The sequence below is a fragment of the Sebastes umbrosus genome, chromosome 2, assembly GCF_015220745.1.
Source record: "Sebastes umbrosus isolate fSebUmb1 chromosome 2, fSebUmb1.pri, whole genome shotgun sequence".
Classification (NCBI taxonomy): domain Eukaryota; kingdom Metazoa; phylum Chordata; class Actinopteri; order Perciformes; family Sebastidae; genus Sebastes; species Sebastes umbrosus.
The window spans coordinates 18,463,793-18,487,117 of NC_051270.1; the positions used below are offsets into that span (position 1 = coordinate 18,463,793).

At 43.1% G+C, this 23,325-nt stretch overlaps 1 protein-coding gene across 2 annotated transcripts in view; it reads left to right on the forward strand.

Annotated features, from left to right (window-relative positions):
* Positions 1-23,325, forward strand: part of elp4 (elongator acetyltransferase complex subunit 4) — a 64,099-nt gene that overhangs the window by 19,124 nt on the left and 21,650 nt on the right. For both annotated transcript variants that reach the window (XR_005203770.1, XM_037747923.1), the window contains exons 7-9: positions 112-300; positions 4,920-5,028; positions 7,348-7,454. Coding sequence is in view for 1 of the 2 variants with exons in the window: in XM_037747923.1 (XP_037603851.1) it covers positions 112-300; positions 4,920-5,028; positions 7,348-7,454 (405 nt within the window). In the remaining variant the exon portion in view is untranslated. The remainder of the gene's footprint in view (positions 1-111; positions 301-4,919; positions 5,029-7,347; positions 7,455-23,325) is intronic.

Consider the following 23,325-nt stretch of genomic DNA (forward strand, 5'->3'; position numbering starts at 1 on the left):
ATCAAATAAAACTGTATTACTGCATTAGTATGTGTGTGTGTGTGCTTCTGTAGAAAATTGCATATTTTTTAGTATTCCTGACCCCTCCTTCTCGCTTGTTCTTTCTTATAGTCAAATTCCCGCAACATCCTGCGAATTGGGCTCCACTCTCTCGGCTCGGCTCTGTGGGGTGATGACCTGTGTTGCCATGACAACCCCAGAAATGGCCACGCCCTCACTACCTTTCTCTATGGACTGCGTGCTTTGCTGAGGTCATCGCTGTCAGTCGCAGTAGTTACTGTGCCTTCACATCTCATCCAGGTAATAAAGACGATGTTTGACACGTGAGAACAACTCAACACAGTTCATAAGCATCAGAATGCAACTTAGCTGGTTAGCAATTACCTGCTGACCTGATATTTACACTTTTTTAATGCTAGTTTTAACTAGTTGAGAACAGTTTGTCATTAGTTTATGACATGTGTGGTACTGCAAGTATATCAGGCAAGCTTTACAAGTCATAACTGCAGCTTTATTCTGCTTTCTTCACCTCTTTGTCTTTGCTCCTCCGTTGTGACCTAAACCATTTACCTCCAATTGCCGCCAGAGGGATAAATAGTGTGCTAAAGTTGAATTTACAGATAATAAACGGTTAGGATTTTTTTGTGCGTGGGTTGATGTTTGGCCCATGTGCTTTTTCTTTGTCTTTTTCATTAATGGGGAACAAAGTTTGAAGTCTTTTGTAGTGGGGCCTCCTCTTGACCCCGTGGTCCGGTGTCACCCTGGTATGACTCAGGCCAGCGCGGGGGCCTCTTCCTCTCGCATCGCTCCCCCAGCAAACCCATTCGAGTGCACACACTTCATTCAAAGGCCTCTAAATCTATGTTTGTTTGTTTGGGGCTTTTAATTACTTGAAGTTGTCACACAATGAGAGTGTTTGCCTGTGTATGCATTTTATTCTCTTCAACTCTACAACTATCCCTCCTTGTAGTTGTGTGTGTGTCTCTGGCTGTGTGTTTGTGTTTGTGTGTATGTGTGTGTTTGGAGGGGGTATGAGTCCGCGTGCATGCGTCTGTGTACAGTCTGGCCTCTCAGTGTGAAGGTGGAGTCATCTGCTGAGGCATATGGCAAACCACAGCCCTCCCCCAGACAGTCGACCATAGAAGCACACTCACCAGAAAAGCCATCTGAGACTTTCTGCTCAAACGTTTTAATCTCGCTTACACTTAAAACACCTTACTTCCTTACAGTCCTCATTCACGACAGCATGTAAAGCTGCATTGTCTCGGATCCTTTATACAAAGATATAGGTCGGTGCTTAACTTTCAGAACAGCTGTGTTGTCACAACATGCTCTGGCTCCAAGCCTATGTGCTCACTGCACAGCGGCCTTGGCCTAGTCAAGAAAGGTAGAGTGGCTAACTAGCAGATGTCAGCTGTGGTGGGAGCGGTCCCCCTGTCCCTCTCTGGCCTGGCCTCCAAACCCTTAATCTGTCCCCTCCTCCCTTCCTCCACCCTGGGGAGTGAAGTGAATGAGCGGGGGAAGAAGAGGAGAGGGGGACATTTTGGACTGAATCAGGTGTTGGGTGACCAAGCCAACATGGAGGTAATGAGAGGCTGTTAAAGATGGGCATCTATGAAATGACCTTATGATTAGTTTAATCACACTTGGTGTTGTTGTCATAAATAGATATTCTAATTGATCAGCTGAGGTCATCAAGGTGTGCTCATTTTAATTTAATGACAACAGTGTGTCTGGTGTTTTAGGAGCTGACTTGTTCGCAGAGCTTCTTGCCTTTGCTTCGATAATTTATCTTAGTTAACGGACGGTGGCCTTTGGAAGACTGTCTAGACTAGTAGCGGTGGGCTAACTGGTCGAGACCGAGCTGGACTGTCTATCCATTATTGAGCAGCTTGGGAAGTTGAGTAACTCACTGAAAGCCTCCTCACAGCAGCCCAGTGCCACAGTCCATCTGAAACATTAATTAGCCTGGTCCTCCTCCATCATACTATCTCCTGCCACCATCCCCATCCCCACAAGTAAACACACACAAATACAAAACACACAGTCTTTCCTAAAATGCATCCATATACACCGCACCTGCTGCTCAGGCTGAGTGGTGTCCTCCTGACCTATGCAAATATTTAGACTGGTCAGGCAGAGTTGTTTAGTACTGTAGTGTAGCTACAAACCCCCCCATGCAGGTTCTTTTTGTTAACCATCAATCCTCTACAGGAATCAGACATCAATATTCAATTGACCTTTTTTTTTTTTTTTTTACTTTTCGTTATTTAAATTCAGGGCTGCAACTAATGATTATTTACATTATCAATTAATCTGCTGATTATTTTCTAAAAATTCATGAAAAACGGCCATGATAACTTCCCAGAGCCAAAAGCGACAGCCAACAGTCCAAAACCTAAACATATTCCATCACCTTCTTCTTCTTCTTCTTCTTTTGGCTGCTCCTGTTAGGGGTCAGCACAGTAGATCATCTGTTTCCATCTCTTTCTGTTCTCTGCATCTTCCTCTGCTGCGACAACCACCTGCATGTCCTCCCTCACCTATATAAACACCGATAAACCTCCACTTCGGCGTTCCTCTTTTCCTCTTCCCTGGCAGCTCCATCTTCAGCATCCTTGTCCCAATATACCCAGCATCTCTCCTTTTGCACATGTCCAAAAAATCTCAACCTAACCTCTCTTGCTTTGTCTCCAAACCGTCTAACCTGAGTTGTCCCTCTAATATACTCATTTCATTTACCGTCACATATGACAAAGGAAAGCAGACAATCCTCTCATTTGTAAAGCAAAAAAACAAAATGATTACAAATAAAATAATTAATTTGTCACAAAATATTTTATATTTCCGAACAGTTTTAATTATTCGTGAAATAACAAATTTGAACAGCATTTTGTAGATGGGTGCGAGTTTGAAGATGGGTGTGGTACGAGCAATGGCACAGAAAGTACGGGGGTATGGACGGTGAAAAGAGGATATGTCACGTGTCATCATCACATCAAATTATTGGGGTACAGCACATGCGCAGTCTGCATTTGCCGACACTGTTACCCAGTTATACTGCGCATGTGTCATACCCAATAGCTCAAGACCCGCATCCCAGCCTCTTTCAATAGGTCTTGTAGGGGGGTAGGAAGTGGGGAAGGGGCCATTGGCCCTCCCACTTTACGCCCCTGGCCCGATTTGGTGTCATGGCTGGAGTGATCTACTACTTTTAACCATGAAATTGTATTTTTTAGTATGTTTACATCACAAGTTTTAAACCAGGGCATGTAACCATATCATCTGCTTGATAACTACAACTGTCATGACAGTTGAAACTGTGTCTGTGTTCCCATTTGAAATCACATTTTTTTAGAGACTCTCCTGCTTCCATTTCTAGCCCTGGAAGTGATGTGCATTTATGTTGTGTCATATATAGACTCTTCTCTCCCAAGACATTAGACAGACAGAAAAGCTTCTGCCTCCCTCAGAGTGATGTATTAGATTTTGGATAGATTCTGCACACACCATACACACATTTTCAAACACAAGCACAGAAAGCCATACAGCCAAACAAAATCCATTGAGCCAAAAAACTGTGATGAAATTGGGTTTGATCAGTAACTGGTCACATGAAGAGACCCGGTCAAGTTAAGATACTGCAAAGTAAATGACCGTTGGGCTCTCCCTGTGACCTGTCAGTCAGTGATGGTCAGCTGATGCTCAGGGTGTTCAGAGGATTTACACTCAGGGAATCAGAGCTAATTGAGCCAGCATAGACTTTCATTGCTGAACTGAAGTGACTCTTGTTTGAGTCCCTTATGAATTATAAATAAGATTTTAAAAAATATGTAACCTCCTAGAACTCAAGGAGCTGTGGAGCACGTGCATGTCTTTTTCTGACGTCATCCTGCCCTCCTGCCACTGTACTGAGCAGCTCTGTGTGGACACTTTGGATTCATCTGACTTTGAAACTTAGTCTTTGCCGAGGAGCCTCATCTTTGTATTTCAGTAAACACTATTATTATGTCCTAGACAGAACAGCACAGATAAAGTTTTAGCAGACCCCCCTCTCTCGTACAGACCCTATTGGCCATACTGTACCATTAGTGTTTTGAATAATTTGTCGTAGCCAAACTCTTACACTGGCTTTAATTGCTGCATTTGGGTGACCTCAGATACCCCGTAAGTGCTGGCGGTCCTGACTGGTGGGATATGCATACTTTAAAAGTAGGACAAAAATGAAAAGGAAGAAGAAAGAGTGGGGAAAAGACATGAAGGCATGAAAACTGCATTAGGCGGTGGCAGCCAACACAGAGAGAAGGACGTGAATGATTCAAGAGGCAAAGGGATTAATAATGCAGCACTCCCTCTTTCCCTCCATCCCAGTGTCCCTCTTTCTCTCTCTCCCCTCCTCTCCCTTTACCCTCCAGCCTCCACCCTTTTGTATACTTCTCCTTCATTCTTTCTATCTACTGTATTCGCCCCGGACGTGTCCCCTTTGTTGTCAAGTCAGTGACCTAACCAGTAGGGGGAGCTCTCCCCATCAAGCCTCTGCTGCTTTCTCCCACTTCCCCTCTATCCTCCCCTGCTGTGTGCAGGTTTGACAGTGTGCACCAACTGTGAGCCTTTTTGTAAAAAAAAAAATGTTGTTTGATGAAGTAAAATAAGTTGACTTTTCCCACGCAACTTTAGTAGATGTATGCCGGATGTAAGGTGTATGTCCACTTGCCTGCCCCAACATCACCTGTGTAACCCCTATCAGGGCTCTTTCCCCTCCATACCTCATCACCCTCACCTAAGCCATGGGCAGAAATGACCTGGCCACGGGACATGATGACCTAATTTAATTGCAACACTGATGGCCCGTCAGGAGGCTTTTAATTACCTGCTCATGTTTCTCCCTCTCTCTCTCTCTCCCTCTCTCGACCCTACAGGACAGAGCTCTAATGGGCAGCATAACCAGGCTATGTGACAATGCCATAGCCCTGGAATCATTCAAAGGCTCTGAGAGAGAGACCAACCCACTCTACAAAGATTACCATGGTAAGAACACACACACACACACACTCGCTTATCTTTCTGTCTCTTTTCCATCAGATACACACACATGCACACAAGCAGTGCATTAAGGCTGGGGCTGGGCTGTGGATGGAGGCAGGGCAGCCCCCTTGCAGGCCAGGCTGTCAGCGCGCGTTAGTGTGCTGCTGCTCAATCAGACGTGCTCCTCAGTAGACAGGCCGGGGGGGATTCAGCTGCCACGCTGTACCCCCTCTCCCTCGCACCCTCACCCCTCCATCCCTGCCTCCCCCCCGCTCCTCCCTCCAGCAGAGCCTCTCTCCCTCTCGCCTCGCCCCCTCTCCATTCCCAGTCCCATACCCCTGAGGCTCTGGAGCAGAGCAGACCAACACTGGGGAATCGATATTCTCACCATCACTCTCGTCCTCTCTGCCTGTATCTCTCCATCCCTCGCTCAATGTCTCCATGGCCAGCATGCTCTGCTAATAAATGGAGGGCAAGGCTTTCAGTATAGGGAAAGAGGACACCAGTAAGGGACGATGGGAGTGATGGAAACGAAAAATAGGGAGGGGGGGGGGAAGCATAGTTTGTCTCTACTCTCTCAGTCCTCACCATCACTTTTCCTTTACGGTTTTACCATTCCCTCTTTCTCCCGTTTGCTTCCTTCTTTTCTATCACACTCTTCGCGCATAAAGGTCAGTTTAAGCGAGTCGGGTATTTTTAGCCGTGCCTTTCGAACTCTCCGACTCACTCTTGCGCTTTTCCTCTCATTCCCCCCCCCCCCACCCTCCCTCCTCTCCTTCGGGTTATACAGCCCCGGTTGTGACAGATGAAGGGATGAGGAGTAAAAACATTCAATGGCAAATTTTGGTTTCATCCAGCAGCATGTTTTATTTAGATAACACATCCCATAGTGATCACATTCCTCTGCATTGTAAAGGCAGGTGGCATGTAAACCCAGTCAACATTATGAGCGTTGTAGTGCATCATTTTTTAAAATAATTATGTAGTACAAAAATGTTCTTTGGAATTTGCAATTAATATTATTTGAATTTCTTGTTCAAGAATATATTTGCCCTCTTGTTTAACCAGCCAGAGACATTCTGGTTGGGTTATGAAATACATTTATGTGCATGATTGTTTTGATGTGTGTTCATGAGTGCAAACGCATCTGGTGCGAGTGTGAGAGTGCGTGCGGATGCGTGTGCGTGCGTGTTTGCGGCAGCAGTTCAGGGCTGCTCAAAGCATGCTGGGAAGCCTGTCACTGCAAATCAGGCAAGGGGAAATCACCCAAGTGCACAGAGGAGAGAACCCACCATCCCCCACTTTCTCTGTCTGTCTCCCTTTCTCCATTACTCCCTCGATCTCTTCTTTTCTCTCTCACGCTCATTTATACTAACCCACTTCTACAGTACTTTTCCAGTTTTATGAAAATGTAACTTCGCGGTGACAGGAAAAGAGAAACGAAGAGTAAAAAATACTCCGCTTCTATGTTCGCTTTCTGTCCCACTAATGTGTCCTTTAATTGTTCATTTACAGTACACCCGTGCTCCAGCCTTGAGGGAAAAAAGAAGAGAGTAGGAATGCTGAAATAGAAATGATATCTGATAATTAGATAGATAGATTGTATTTCACTGCAATACCACCATGTTTGTAGTTTCTGGTCACCTACTGTAACTACGATGCTTAGTATAGATGAAGATGTCTGAAAAATACTGGTTTGTTAATGACTGTCCTGCTACATTCACTCCATTCACTCAAGTAGACGAGCGTAGTTTACTTCAAATCAAATAAGGAAAATGTAACATTGAGTTTTGCATTTTTAAAAACTTTAAAAATCCAGCATTTTGGAATCAGAAGGTATATACTTGAAAGCGTCCTTTTAAGATGCTGACTGTCACGCTTACATCAAATAAAAACAAAAAAATAAAACTTTTTGTTAGATATCAAGCAGACAAAAATGACTCCCTTGTTGTTCGACTCCGGTTGTTACAAAAGTTATTTGAAATGTACAAAAATCTGGATTTCTTTTTTAGCAGTTGCCACATTTAAATGTGTAAATCAACAAACGATTAATCATCCATGTATGAAATCAGCGTGAGAAAACTTTGGACAGAGAAAAGAAAATACCTGATCCTCTTTAAGTTGCACTATTTATCAAGATTTTACACTTTTTACGCAAAAGGAAGCACACAACTTTGTCTAGGTTGTTTTTTATTGACACAGTTTAACATCAAACATGCACATTGTGGATAAGACTGTAATATCTTGCTTGTACTTTTACTCTAGTTTGTTATGCTCTGTTCAGCCAATTCAGTTTTAATCTACTCTCACTGTCCTTTACAGGTCTGCTACATGTACGCCAAGTTCCTCACCTCAACTGTCTGGCGAGTAAACTCCCCGACCACAAGGACCTGGCCTTTAAGCTCAAGAGAAAACAGTTCACTATTGAGGTAAGTTGTCAAGGGTTTCTTCATAAACAAAATATAGTGTTAGGGGTTCATCCCTCTGGTTGTACTGTATGTTTAATGCTGTCTTTCAGTCAGAATCAGATTTTTTATTTTGTTGCCCCCATTTGATTCCTCTAATGTGTTTTTTTGTAACTTGCCATGTAACCATTAACCTAAAACAAGAGCTGAATTTAGATAAGTAATTGTTTATTGAGAGAGCCATTACATTTGTTCCCATTCATCATGGTCATAGCAGAGCTAAAATTAAGTGCTGATGATAATGAGAAGTCTCTCACGTTAGTTCTGCCAGCCAGTTTTTACTATTGGGTGTCAAAATCAAAGGTGAAGCTATTGATTATACACTGTTGCTGCCACACTTACTCCAGTGTAGTGTCGAGAGGCAACAGAGTGAGAAAAATCTCTATGAATATGCAATTAAAAAGTACTGGTGGCAGTTTAACTTAAAGGTATAGTTGAAGATGAATTAAACACCAGTCAAGATATGAGAGCATGTCCCCAGCCATCCATGACAGACAAAAATGAAGCAACCGCAGTAAACATGGTTGCACTATGAGAAACATTCTAAGCCACAATAGCTCTCAAGGGAACAGGCTATATACGGTAGGTGCTGCTTACTCTGTCTGGCAGGTCGCTGTTCATTCACTCCCCAGCTGCCAACAGCTGCGATCTGTTGCGAAAAAGCAGCAGTTTAGACAGCAGCTTTACTTTATACTCTACCCTATAAACTCATTTGAATGGCCATTTTGATCAATGGTGGTTTCAGGTGGAAAAAAATGGTGTGCCAACAACTACTTTGGACCGATGCAAGACCAGAACATTTAACATAATCCTTCATATCCCTCCAAAAGCAGTAATTCATATTTTGACTCCTCATGACTACAAGACACTGCAGGACTACTGTAGATAAAATGAGGCAATGTGATTGTCATAAAAACACTGCTAGCACGCTGAAGGCAGTGTTTTCCCTAGGATTTTTTCCAAGAGCATTGCTGAAGTGCATGAGTTTGAGTTTTTTTTTTGCGCCACCAGAAGATATTTAGCGTGTCGGCTGACACAAGAAGTAGTAGTAGAAGTAGACACATTTGTACAGTTATAGATGTGGAATTATGTTTAAACAAATGCTTCAAGACTTCTTGCCTCTCCTCCTCCTCCTCGCTCCTGTCCTCCTCTCACCTCTCTTTCCACACTTTACTGTCGCACCTATAATACCTGTCATCCTGTCTAATAATAGAATACAGGAAGTAAAGTACTTCACAACAATGAAATCAAATACTACTCCTTAATTTTATCCAACTAACCTCAGCTTCATCATGACAACCATCAGCCTTTCTTTTTCTTACCAACCAGTTTACCAAACTCATCTGGAAATTCAAAAATATATAATTTGACTAACAAGCTAAGTGTACAGAGATCAAATTTTGCGAATACAATTGTGCTATGTACTGTAGGTCTGTCAACATTAGCCAAAAATGACATTCACATATTCATCCTAAAATAAATACACAAGTTGGAATATATTTGAATATCTGTTAGATATGTAATGGATATGTGTAGAAAATGTCGACATTATTGACAGTTATTATCATTATATGAAATTGGCGGAGATTATTGATGTCCCTAATGTTAGTTAATTGCTTAAGTAGCAAACACTATTAGTTGTTGCCACATTAAAACAGGTTCAGTTTTACTTACGAAATCATAATAAAACTAGTAAAAACCCAAAGCATCTAGGCATAAACTTAACGTTACATACATCAATAAACCGTGAATTTGATCCGATATTTGCTACTGACGTTTGTCCCCCGGGACCACCCCCAATACACGCCATAATCTGTTGTCTCTACGTGTTCACTGAACTTTGTTGTAATAGATAGGAAGCAAGACCGGCAGCGTAGCCTTCGTTTCCACCAACGGCGCGTTCGTACGACCAATAACCCATAACAGACTGCTAAATGGTGGCAGTGTCTGTTTGATCGATAATCCTCGCTCGGCCCCTACTCTTGCTGCTTAAAGTAGAGATAGCGAGTTTATTGCATTTGGGGAGATTTTTATTTAACAGCGGGGCTAATCGTGGGACACAAAATATACGTCTTTCACCCAGGGGCAGGAGACAGGGGTTCACATCCCATGTGAAACCAGCAACGTGTAGTTGTCTTTGTGTTCATAAGCGTTAAGTTTGACTTCCGCTTTTGAAAGGAAGTTATAAGTAGAATATATATACAGTATGTAGTTAAGCTAAAATGAGATGTTCATCCCTTAACTTAACTAAGTGGTTTTGTTGCCTAAACCTAAAGAAGTAGTTTTGTTTGTGTTCAGAATATAACATTCCATGTAGTTTTACGTGTTGCTTTTAAACTTTGCTTTCACTTATATAACGTAGTAGGCGTAATTGGCCACGACTGACCCACATCTATGATGCTTATAGCGAGCGATAATGCACATTTAATGGTCTGATATCAGTCACTCTTCACAGGATTAAACAGTTCAGCAGCAGTGAGTTTCACCCCAAGCCTCTGATTCACCATAACGTCCACCATAAGCATTAGAAAAGTAACCTGATACAATCAGATTACAAATGCATACCATGCTGAGCGAACTTTTCAATGACTACGGTGATAAAAATCCTGTAGCTGCTCAAAAATAACAAAGAGCTGTCAACTAGTTTAGTAGTAATAAGGTGGTCATTCTTTGAACATCACTGCTCTGCCTGTGAGATGATGATGTCGCATGCCTCATTTGTAACTGATGCTGTGTTGGTGACTGACTCTTCTACCCGTTTCATCTGCTCCACCATGGGTTGAAGTGGCTAATCTTTCAATTTGCCGTCTTATACATTCACTTTGAACTGAACAAGACTACTGCTCACTCCGGTTGCATCAACGACAGCTAATGGCCTTTGTGTTGCCTCTGCGAAGGCTGCAGCTTGTTTTGGAGACCCCTGAGAAGAAGGTGGCGAAGGCGGTTAGGTCCGAAAAAAAACACCCTCAACACCCCTGGCAGAGCACAGCTGCTGCAAAGTGAGATTGAGCTGGTGCACAAAATGGCAATTTGGATAGATTTCCTTCATTAAGATCTGTATGCTGCGGACATTCCCGCTCATCATGGCGGCACCATCGACCATCATATGTCCCCTAACGTTAGTGTCTCCAGTGCACATTTGATGTTGTTAGACAGGCCCACAGCTTGTTTTATCCTAACTTCCGCAATCTCTAAAAAACGTTCTCTCACTGTATTGTTTGTCAGTATGTATCAGCTAAGATTTGCATGATACATAAATCATTTCATCCACTTACCTAGCAACTTCCTCCCTGTGCACCTGGTGCAGGCAGTTCAACGGCTCGTTCTGAATCGTGCTAGAGGTCCCCTTTGAAAACTGGCAGATCATCATAATGCCTCCGGAGCTTTGAGTCGCCCTCACACATTGTTTCAAATATGCATCGGAAAATCCCAGGGTTGAGACAGTCCGCACGTGGCGCCGTTTCACATTTTCCACCCAGTTTGATACAGGTCACTCACAGATCACATACCTGCTCTCCTCAACTTGTTGGCTATGCTGCTCAATTCCCTGTTTGTATGAACTGTCAATGTGGGTAGCTATGTTTGCTCCGCCAGTAGCAGAGTATAGTGCATGTACACAGCACAGTATTGTATGGCCTTTCCATTTTTTTCATTCATTTTTGATTTATGATTTCTTATCCTCTTTCTCTTTCTCTTCCTGTCAGAGACGCATCCATTTTGCATGTGTCACATCATCACTCTCACTCAGGGCAATCAATCTGTCACTGAACCACCACTCTAGAGACAAATTAAGGGGCCCTCCTCTTAGCTCAGGCTCATGATTGGTCCTCATTACATTATCATTACCTTATCACACCCTCTGGTCCTTGCCTCTTAGTGAGTCCTATTGTCTCAGGCAGGAGGTGAGGGGGAGGAGAGGAATGCCCACCCCCCAAACCTTCTCCGCATCCAACGGTCAACCCCTTCTCATTTTCTGCCAGCCTTCACCATCCCTCTAACCCTTTCTCCTGCCTGCATTGGCGCGCTCCCCCCTCCTTTCTCTGACCCCCTGAATAGGCCACTCCAGTATAGATTTATATGGTCCGTAAAAGTCAAGGTGGTTATCCTCAATGGTCTTTTAATTAGGCCTCTGTATTGGGCAGGCCAGGGGGCAGAGGCCCAGAGCATCCCTGTAGCTCTGTGGGGCCTGGATACTGTGTCATATATCCCAGCAGCACGTTGTAAAGACCAAGCTTTGTCTGCCTTCCTTGTTTAAAGAGCTTTATTGGAGTTTTTTTTGTTGAATGGTAACCATACTCTTGTATTGCCCTCACAGACTGATATCCAGAGGAGTTTTCAAAATGTCTAAAAAGGCTGCGATTGTTGACACAAGAGCATACGTAATATGAAGTGTCGATCACAATCCTTGGCCGTGATACATTTTTAATTGTGTGGGAATTTCCCACACATCATTGTTGCACATGTTCTTGTGTTGGGTTCTCTGGAACTGTGATTGTCTTTCATTCATTTGCATATCACCTTCAATGGAGGTGTCACGAAGGTATGAGTACATGTTGGCTCTGCGGTTGGATTTTATCAGTGTACCTGTGTTATAACTTTGCGTGCGGTACTACCGTTGTGCCGTGACTACGTGTCTCATCGTATACTGTGTTTGACCTGTTAGTCAACTGCCTCGGTGGGCCAGTGATTGACACATGAGATGGTGATTGGATTGTAAGCCCAGTGTCTGATGTGTGACAGCTCACACCATCCCTGCTAATCACCTCATTTACTCGAACTACAGGACTCCTCTGCCTGGGGCAACGTAATACAGCATTCTCTTACCAAGTTTTGTGCTCACAGTCTTTCTATCCTGGTAGTGATAGATCACTTCTCCATGCACTACTTTCAACTTTTGACTCCTTTTTCATATTTTAAATGCAGCGGATCCAGCCTCATCTATCGGAATTAATTTGTGTTGTGGTGGTGGTGAATGACAGGTGATTGACAGCGTTAGCTTCTCACCAGTTGAGTCAGGCAGATACATGTCACCACAACAGTGCACGGAGTCACGCTGGTAACTAATTTCCTAACTGCTGTTTGACTCACACTTCTATCACCTATTGCGCCTCAGGAACGCGAAAAAGTACTTGTTTGCCAGCACACAATGTACAGATTTTGTCAATAAGGACATGCTTTTGTGTTATTAACTATTTTTTTCTAATTTGATTTGGTTTTAGTAGCCTACATTAATTGCCCTGCCCCACACTCAGCACCATCATGAAGGTTCTGTTGGTTCTGAGATAAGGTTACCGCAACAACGGTTGACGTTTCCAAGAGTTCAAACAGCGGTTGATAAGCAGTTATTAGCCATAACACCTGAAGCCATAATTAACCCATGGCCCTGTCTGAGCAGGTAGGGGAGTGTTAGTTGTCTAGACAGGTTTAACACATACTCATACACACATACACAAACATTGTTTACTCCCACACACATAGAGATGTTCGGCACAAGCACATACTTATCGAGAAACGCATGAACATAGGTGACACGCAATGCGTGTGAAAGTTTTCTCACTCACTCATATTAAGCCGACACAGGCTTCCGTCACCACTTTCGCAATGCAAAGATGCTTTGAGGATGAAGCTCTGAAGAATGCAGATGGTACGCAATTACATTCTCCTCACCTTTGTTTCACCCTTTAAACTGACAGGCAATGTGCCTGTGGGGTACTGGGGGTGCCAGAGGCAGGTCACAGGGTCAAATACAGTATAAGACGGGATTTGTGTCAAATTAGTCTTCTCCCGGACTATTTCGAGGTGTCACTGACCTAGCCCTGTCACTTGGATGGCTAAGTAGTCTGTCTGGCTTTAAGGTAAACTTTGTAGTCTTGGGAACTTTCAGTTTTTGTGTTCATGTTTTTTGTATTTTATGTAGTAATTTTAAAGTCATCATTGGAGAGAATCAGTAAAACAAAGATGGGAGTGAGGAGGATGACACGTGATGGATGTCCAGGGCCCGATTCATACCCAAAATCTCGCGTACCCCACATTGATTAATATAGGTTATTGTAATTCACAGTTTCTGACTTCTGAATACAGTTCACATCAACATCCATGTCAGAATTATAAACGGAGGAACTCAGATTTTTCAGAAAGCCTCCGGCAAAAAGTTGAATCTTGCTCAACTATTGCAGAAATGCAGCACGACGTCATCCGTTAAGGTGCCAATCGTTGGCCAATCATATACATGCGAGCACACATTCTTGGCAGATTACTTTAAAACATGAACACTGTATTCCTACTAGTCATTTCGCAATCGCCGCAATGAAAGGCAAAATAATTGCCACCGTGAGTTGATAAAAAACAGTCTCAGAGTGTTACAAACTTCTGTGCAGTGTTTTGGCATCTGATAGTTCTTTAAACTCGTCTTTTACTCAAATTGGACTTCCTGAATTGATCCTTTGCTAAGCCCCGCCCCCACACTGTCACTAACAGCACTCCTTGCATAAATATTATCTAGTTTTTTGAAAAATGGAAAAAAGTGATTTCAGAGAGAAGCAGACAGAAGGGTCTACACTATGTGTTTGGAGGATATATCAGGATGTCAAACTAATTCAGCAGCAAAAACAGGTTAAAAAGATAAAGAGATAAAGATAAAGATAGAAGCTAAAGCCTACAGATCACAGTGTAAAAATGAGCCACCACATCACCTGGCAGTTGAGACAGAAGACAATTAAATTAAGACGTAACACTGTTCCTGTTAACTTGTAATGATTAAAATGCAAAAGCAGCATGTGTATACATTCAGTATACCTTCAGAAGCTTGCGTAGCATAGTGCTAACACTAGTTAATAATGCTACCGCACCCTGTTAATGTTAGCTCCACAGGTTTTTACATAGAAACGTAACGTTTTAAAAAACGTGCACCTCCTTCTAACCTCTCCGGGCAATGTATCACTATTAATTGTGCCCCAGGCACAACGTTTAACCATGACTAGCTCGAGTCCACAAAGCCAGCCTGAAAATGAAGAAAATCTGAACCGATTGCATGAGAGTCTATGGAGCAGAGCCGTATAGTTGTCGGACCCTGGTCGGAGCTGCCCAATGCTGCGCTATAATTGGACAGTCTGCGTTCGTGGGGCGGGACTTAGCGAAGGGTCAATTGTATGTCATCATTTCACTGATACCTGAAACAACGCAGCCCCTTTCATGTCAGCCACAGTCTGGCGTTAATGGTATTTAAATGCTAATTTAATAGATATAGAGCTAGATTGACTATGAACTGCGTTTTTAACCCTCACACGACCAATTCTGCAATCATACAAGTTATCCAATGACCTCCCATCCCATATGACATGAACTTGAAATCAGCCAGCTGAGTATATTTTTAAGCTGCGTGGAAGCAAAGAGGGAGCAGAAAAGGGGGATGAAGAGCATGACAGTGCTGAGTAGAAGAAGACTTAAGGAGAAGAGGAAACCAAACTGAAAGAGTCCGAGGGAGGTGTATAGAGTAGGTTAATGTTTCTTGGCATGTCCTCAAAACGTCTTTAAGACAACGCCTGTGTCTGCTCCCCGTTGAAGCCTGTGGGTGCCGAGGGAAGGGTGTTAATGGACCTATGTGAGGAACAGAGCGAAGGCTTGGAGAGGAGGGGGGGGAGGCATAAGCGGAGAGGAGCAGTTAAGTGATTCTCAGGTCAGGTCTAATTAAAATGAGGGCTTTTCCTCAGAGGCACCAAACCGTCTTATTGAGAGAGAAATAAAAAGGGAGGGAAAGAAAGAATTGTAGAATGCAGAATGAGTTAGACAGAGACCCGGTCCTCGGGGCTTGTTTGTGTATTTGCTTATATGTTTGTTTGTGTTCCATGCCTGGTCGTATATCTGCTTCCCCATGTCTCAAATAATGCTTGGTACTAAAGATCAGAGATAAGCCAATGCTGAAAAGAACTCATATGGAGAAAAGAACTGAACTGGGTCATTTAATATTTACTTCCATTAACGGATCACAATGTCTACTCGCAGACTGAGTAAACTAAATACAAACAATAGGCTTACTGGATGTGCTGAACCTATTAGTAGCATGCAAAACATCCTTAGGTTCTTCATACATCTGCCTGTGATTCCTACGCCTGCCTTGGGAATCAGGATCAGATGGGAATGGACCTTTTGGAATAATATTCCAATTGAATAATTTATACTTCCTCCCTTGGTGCACACCAGCCTCTGTCGCAATTTGGAATGAGGTGTGCTTATGGTTTGTGCGTGTATGAGAAAGAGAGAGAGAGAGAGCCCGGTGTAGGCCAGTCAGTGGCACGCGATCGGACCCCTCAGCCGAACAATATTCACAACATACATCAGATTTGCATTTATTATTTAACAGGGATTTTATCTATTCTGCAAATGTGCATGTGAGTTTGAAAAGGCCCAGCTTGTAAGGTCTCTGTACTGAGTCTTGGGTGTGTGGGGGGTGCAAACATGTTCATGTCTTTTGGGTTTGTTTGTTGTGGTACCTGCGTGATGAGACCTGCAAGTGATTCAGGTTTGCTGCACAAGTGCATGAACTTCTTAAATACTGATCTTTGTTAAATCTGTTAATTGAGAAAACCAAACCCATTTCACTAATGCCAAATCTCATAAAGAATCCACTCAGTTTTATGGCTAGCAATTCAAATTTGACTCCCTACAGTGGCATAGGCGATCTAATATGCAGTCAAGGTATCCTGGGCTAGCCCGTTCTCATTCCCAGAGCGTCAAATACCGACGCTTTGAACCGACGACCGTCAGCATTTGATACCGCCAAACAAGGCACCCTTTGACGGATGTATGAGACGCATCCATCGTTCCATTGGCTACAATGCAAACCCATCCACGGCAACAGTAAATGCACAGGAGAAGTGTTGTGGTGAAGTAGTTTAAAGAACGAAGGAGACACACAGGGTGGGCGGGAGGCTTTGATCCAGGAGACCACTGTTCGTGTTCCATGCGTTACGTTTCACTTTCACTTTACAATCACCTGTTCGTTCGTGTCCTGTGTTCACAATGTCCACATTTTCATTGTAAAAACATAGTAATTTTAAACCCAACAATGTTGTTTTTTCTTACACCTAACTAAGTGGTTCTGTGGCCTAATCCTAAGCAAGTGTTTTTGTTTACTTCACAGCATTAAGCATGTGTTTACTGCAACTGAAAAGTGACGCAGAGGGTTCTGACAAAGCGTCAGTATGTGACGAGTTGGGATGAGAACGCGTTGCCTGGGCATAAAGGATGTGCTTGTCTCGATAAGGTCATGGTTAAAAAATCATTACAAGGACACATGGCTGAAACAGCCCCCAATGAGTTTTTTTATTATTGTCCAACGCCTAGGGAGGAAAAGTAGTAGCAGTTGTGTTTGCTGTAGTCGAGTCAAAGCGCAGTAAGAGAATATCTGGGACTTTGCCAAATGTGCTGCCCTCTATACTATATCAACACAATGCCGTAACGTTTCTTGCAAACGTGGAGTATTAAAGGAAAACAAAACAGGGCATATGTGCTCCTCCTGCCAGACTGAGTAAGAGTGTGGTCTGCCTGAACTCGTCCTGGAAGTGAAGCTGTTGCATCAGTGAGCAGTGAACCCTTAACATGGTCCATGCACCACTCAGCCCCCATCAGACTAGACTGGCCACATTGGACTCAGACCTGATTAAAGTAGCCCCAGTTGTCTTCAGCTCCCATTAGAGACAGAAAAGGGGAAGAGGCTGTAACTTGCATGCCACCCTACATCCATGGGGTCTTGTGGTACTATAGGGTATGTGTAAGTGTGTTAAGAAAGGGCTCGCCATTAGCATAATGGTAGTGACTGAGGAACCATAGGCCCCCTGGTGCTTATAAACTGGGTCTTCACTGTATCCTTGGCTTCTGAATCATTTTATTGTTATCTCCTAATTTTGCCTTAGGTCCAAGTACTTTTGTGCAAGTCTTAAAAAAACAATTTGTTTATTTGTAAGAGTGGTAAATGTGTTCACTGTGAATCCTGTGCAAAACATCTAGTGTTTTTCCTCACAGTCGAGCATACATCGTTTTCTTTTGGTCATGTACACGAATACTTGACTTAATAGAAACTAGTAAACATATGATGCAGCAACCAATATATATATATATATATATATTTATAATATATATTTATATATATTTATAATATATATATATATATATACAGAATAGGATGTGTATTTGCAATCAAAAAGCTACATGTTGGTATTAAAAAGTCCGAACTCTCAGTGTTCAATAATCCAGACGTTCAGCGCTCTAAACAATCTCAATCTAAAATTGCACTGAAACACTGTTAACAGTATTATTCAGGCTGTTCTCATACACCGTTCGTAGCTATTCCTACGAAAAGTAATGCACTGTAATTTGTAGAGAACCCACGTAATCAGTTTGTACGTAATCCACGTAATGGTGAACCAGGAAGTATAAAGAGCGTCAAGCGCCACGTAGGGAGGAGGTCGCGGTGGATGGGTGGGTCAAAAAACACCGGACTTTGTGCCAGGAGACCGGTGTTTGTATCCCGTGTGAAACCAGAAGTCAACATTGATATATTTGTCACGTAACTTCCGTACTTCCGTTACGCAACTTCCGGAGTTAACTAAGTAATTTTGTTGTCTAAACCTAACCCAGTTGTTTCCTGTGAAGACGGAAGTTTATTTTGAAAAGACTGTATACATGTAACGAACGAAAATTGACACGTGTGTCCCGTGTCGCTGGACATTCGTCACATGCTGCTGGACATTCGTAGGAAAACGCACAAAAAATGAGAAATATTTTCTTTAAGATATCATAGATACCGTTTTATGAGGATATTTTGCATTATTGAGGCTTGAATAAATGGTGGCGAAAGGCAGAGGTTGTCCTGTTTTGGCTGGTGTAATTTTAAATCAACAGTCCCCTCACTGCTGTTGGTCCACAGAGTTAAAAGTTAAAATTGCCATCATGGGCACAAACAGCTCCATGGTCGGAATGGTTCAAAGGTGGAATGTTGATCCGGAGCAGGAGCATCCAACTCAGGAAGGCTCTCTGCTTGGGTCCTAAAAATAACTTTCCCACACTCTCACTGCTCGGTGTCCTGGGGGGGTCAGGAGGAGGAGTGTGTGTATGTATTTCTCTGTGTGTCTGCTCAGTGTTTACGTATGTTATACCTCTGTGATGTGAACACATTTGAAAACACAAATAATGTGTCTAATGTGATGCTGTGCTCACTAATTGTCTGATTGTTTTACTTATTATTGGCACAGCTTTTATGTTGTATAAAATATTTATTTGGTCAAAAGATCATTGATCATTCCTGCTGGATTTAAAATGACCACTTTATTAAATTTTACATAAACACAGATTTGTCATCTACAACACTTGCAGTGCAGTTGGCTATATTGACTTGTACCAAATGTGTGGTCACAGATAGAGCTGGAGGCAGCAGAAAAATGTCTCCTTAACAATACTGCTGTATGAAAGTACTCAGTCACGTCTGTGAAGGTCGACAATCAATTGTCAACACTTTGAAAAGCTTGTTTTTTACATTTTTTACCACACCGTGAGACTAAAAGCCTATCCACATGAGGAGACAGCCTTATTGGGAGGAGTCCATCATTTCTAGACTCTTCACAACAGAATATGTGTGCTTGCTTTCTTCATTCATTTGTTTGCATCACACAAAGTAGTAGGCTTAGAGATGCTAGACCAGTTGGACGCTTAGCCTTTTTATCTAAATGCTTTCTCTGTCAGCAATCCCTCAATGAGAGACGAAAACAAATTGGGTGTCTTGATCCTCTTTCTTTCTCTTTATCTCCAGGCACACCATAAAGGCATTTGTTTCAGCTAATCACGGGAGCTACTTAACCCCTGCTACTGTGAATATGGTTGTATTTAAAAAGGATTCACCCAACAGTCAACACAGAGTTGTTTAAAGTGGTGTCGGCCATTGAGAGGAGTTGGCCGGCCGCTGAATGTAGCGGCGCTCATGAATTTTATGAGGGCAAGTGTCCCTGTCCTTCAGTTCACAGGTGGCTATTGAAAGGCCCGGCCAGATGATGGAGGATAGTTAGGACACACATAGAGGCCTGAATAGACTTTAATTACACTCAGCAGATGAGTCCGAGGGCCATTTGAAGGACAAGCCTGCACTTCAAAAGGCAAGTTAGAGGGCAAGGTGGTGGCGCCTTTATCGAAAATGTTTGCGACCCCACTTCTGAATTAAGGTGCACGTTTGAGGCAGTAGTCTTGTGTTTATGTGGCAAAAATAGAACAATTTTCTTTGTGCATTTGTCAGTGTGTGTGTGTGTGTGTGTGTAACACACATACGTGAATGTGTGAAGGTGGGGGAGGCGCTGGGTGGGAGAATACTCCAGTGTGTGGCTTAACCAAACTTTCCTTTTGTCCCTAACAATGATGAGTGATGATGAGTGACAGGGGTGTTAGGAGTGGGATCTGGGGAACAGAATGCTCCTAAGCAGCGCTCGCCCAAACTCACACAAAAGGCAGCAAAAGGTCAAATCTGTGGCAAGCTTCTTATCCACCGGCATATAATATTGCACCATGTTATGTGTCACATAATAAGCTAAAACATGTCTCCCTGCTGTGCTCAGGCTTACGTGCCAGTATTATTTTTTTTACGCAGTTTCATTACCATCCTGTACATCGTTTTGAAAAGTACTTTGCAGTCCTTTTGAAGTATACAGATTCTGTCAGTTATAGATTATCAAAAGCAGTTCTACTGGGAGTCTTATCACATTGAGCCCCTGAGATACCTCCTGCCTTTCTTTGCCCTCATTTTAAACTTTAATAACAACAAGGTTTGCCCTGAGACTCTCTTTCTCTCTTTCTCTCTCTCTCTGCATCATGTCCTTTTCTTAACCCAACCAAACTGCATATCAGTATATTCCCTCACTCTGAAGCAAGTAAGAAAACATGCACAGTTGTCCTTTTGTTACGCAAAAGCCATACATTCTGCTTACACAGCCCAACTCTACACACAGAAACCCCTCCCTTTATGCCCCACCGCTAGCTAGGGATGAGGAGGACTTGCGTGCAAGTGTTTCCCAGGAGGCAGTTGTAGACTGAGGGTTCTGAGGCCCGGGGATGGCCCGGGGATGGCTCTAGATGGCGGTTAGCGAGGAACCAGTATTTTCTTTTTCTTTTTTTGCCTACTCTCCTCCTACCCCTCCCCCTTTCTGAGCTCAGGCAGTGATCGTAATGGGTGGTGACAGCTCACCTCTCCCTAGCGTGCCTACGGTCCTCGGAGCGTTAGACCCCCCCGTGTAACCCCACCGCCACCCCCCCAAGTCCCGGAAGGCCACAAAGGTTACTCCATATGTTAGTCTGAGGATTCTTACGAATCTTTTTTTTTTTTTCCTCTCAGACAAGTATATTTTCTGTGAAGTCTAGAACCATTTGAATGAATCTAATCAAATCAGGTATATTTCTGCTTGATCCCCCTCATCATAAATGTATCGGCCCGGTACGGAGTCGCTTTCATTGTTTTACTTTTTTTACTCCGTCATCCTCTCCCTCCTGCTCTTCTGTGTGAGTTGCGACTCAGTGGTGTGAAAAGATCCAGTGCCTGGAGTTTCACATCTATTAAAGGCTTCATGTTTGGAGAGGGAAGTGATCTGATGGCCTGATGTTGTACGCTCACTTACACAGACTGTTTGTATGGGGACGTCATGTACGCTTGCTTCATCACCCACCGTGAATATGTGTGTGTGCAGCATGAATATGTGTGTGCCTGTGTTTAGCATGCATTTAATCCTGACAGTGTATCCTTACATGCAATTTTATAACATTAGTTTTGTTTTAAGTCTCCTAAACATTGTTTGACAAAAAGTAAGATAATTGTACACCTCAGCTTAAACCTGCAGTAGGCAGTATATTTTTTGGCATCATTGGGCAAAAGTTCCATAATAACCTTTCAGCATATTGTAATTCAAGTGTTCTGAGAGAAAACTAGACTTCTGCACCTCCTCATGGCTCTGTTTTCAGGCTTTAAAAAATCGAACCCGTGACAGGAGACTCACAGGTCATTTCAGAGAGTGAGTGTTCCTATTGGCTGTGCTCCGGCTGGAGGGCGGTGCTTGGTATTTCCTCAACTGATCTCAACATGGCTACCAGGTCACAAACTTTCTCATTTTACGGCTAAACAGTACACTACAAGATGTTTCTGAAAACATTTGAGGCGAGAAACAGGCATTACAGTAACAGAATATTGATTCATACTTGATCAGCGCTGCCTAGTTTGATTGGAGTTCACGAGTGATTGACAGCGAGCTCATAGACGGCAGCTGGACTGCAGACTCCAGCTCGGCTCTGATTGGTTGTTTTCCTCCGGTCTGTGAAATCTTGCAGATGCCATTAAGAGCACTGGAGGACACAGAGGCACATGATATTTTTCAGATTATCTGTCTTTTGCACTACTGTCAAGATATAGTGACCATTTTATAAAAATCACTTTTTTTAATCATATTTGCTAAATTTCCACCTACTTGCTGATTTAATGCTAAGTTCAAAAAAAGTTTGAAGAAATGCAGTTTGTGTGTTTCGTTGAAGGGTACAATGGGAATATTCTATATCTCTGTTGCAGATATCAAAGATTTCACTTCTTGAGTGACTTCATCTAATCATCAGAAATAACCTGCTTACCTCATCAAGAGGAAAGATCCCAATGAACGTCCCTCTCCAGATATTTCTCATAGGATGTGAAAGTTAACAGCCTCCTTTGACGCACATCCTTAAAAACCCTCTGACATTCAGAAGTCATCGTTTGAGCTTTCTGCATCAACAGAAGTCTTGCAAGGAGACGGGAGATGTAATGCACAAAATTATAATTAAATCACTACACCGCATTTCTTGCACCCCTCAATAGATGACACGTCTTGGTGTTTGAGTGTTAATGCTTGTGCAAGTCTTGGATAACCGGCTAGTGAAATTGTATAATGGGTAGTGTGTGTATTGAGAGGAGGGTTTGCGTGCTTAGACGGGCGAGGAAAAGCACACAAAAGCATGTGTAGTGGTGAATATTAGAGTAGACAGAGTGTTAGCAAGGTCACTCCGTGTACGGAAAGAAGTGCTTTCCCCATCTCAAACTCACTCCCCCCCCCCCCCCCCCCCCCCCCCCCGCCTCCCCTTCACTCTGTTTCTTTTGTCGGACGCTCCCTCCCTCTTCTCCTCTTTTTTTAATCATATTGAGCTTTTTAAGAGTGTTGCTCTCTCTACATCCCGAGCCTTTATTCCAACTTAACAGCCTTCACATTCACCCTTTTTCACCTCATTTGCTACCAGACACAAAGTCAGCTTGGCATCTTATAAGCTGGAGCCTGTTTTAAGATGTTGTAATCGTGGTGAACGCTCAAGCTAAACTCGATTGCTGAACCTCATTTGCCCCCAACCCTCCTTCCAAAAAAAAAAGATAGGCAAGCTCATTTGGATTGTCGGACAGAAGTGCACAGACACAGCAGCACTGCTGTGGGAATCAATCTGCAAGGTTAGAGTATGTGAGATAAGTGCCAAGGGGTGTGTGTGTGTGCGTATGTGCAGCTTCCTGGCATCGTCTCCAAACACCCTGCAGGCTAAAGTGGAATCCCAGCCACGCCCCACATATCACCCCATGTGACGTTTGGGGACGCATCCGACACCTACTTTGGACACGCAACATTTTTTAAAAACACATGAGCTTTCTATCTTTTCTGTGAACAAGTGCATCACCACTTCTGGCCTTAATGGCAGCCTACATATCAGAGAGGAAGCACTGGCCTGGTGTAATCTGACTTGTCTTAATTACAGGCAGTATCCAGTAATAGGCTGCTTCCACAGATATCAGCCATTAGAGCAG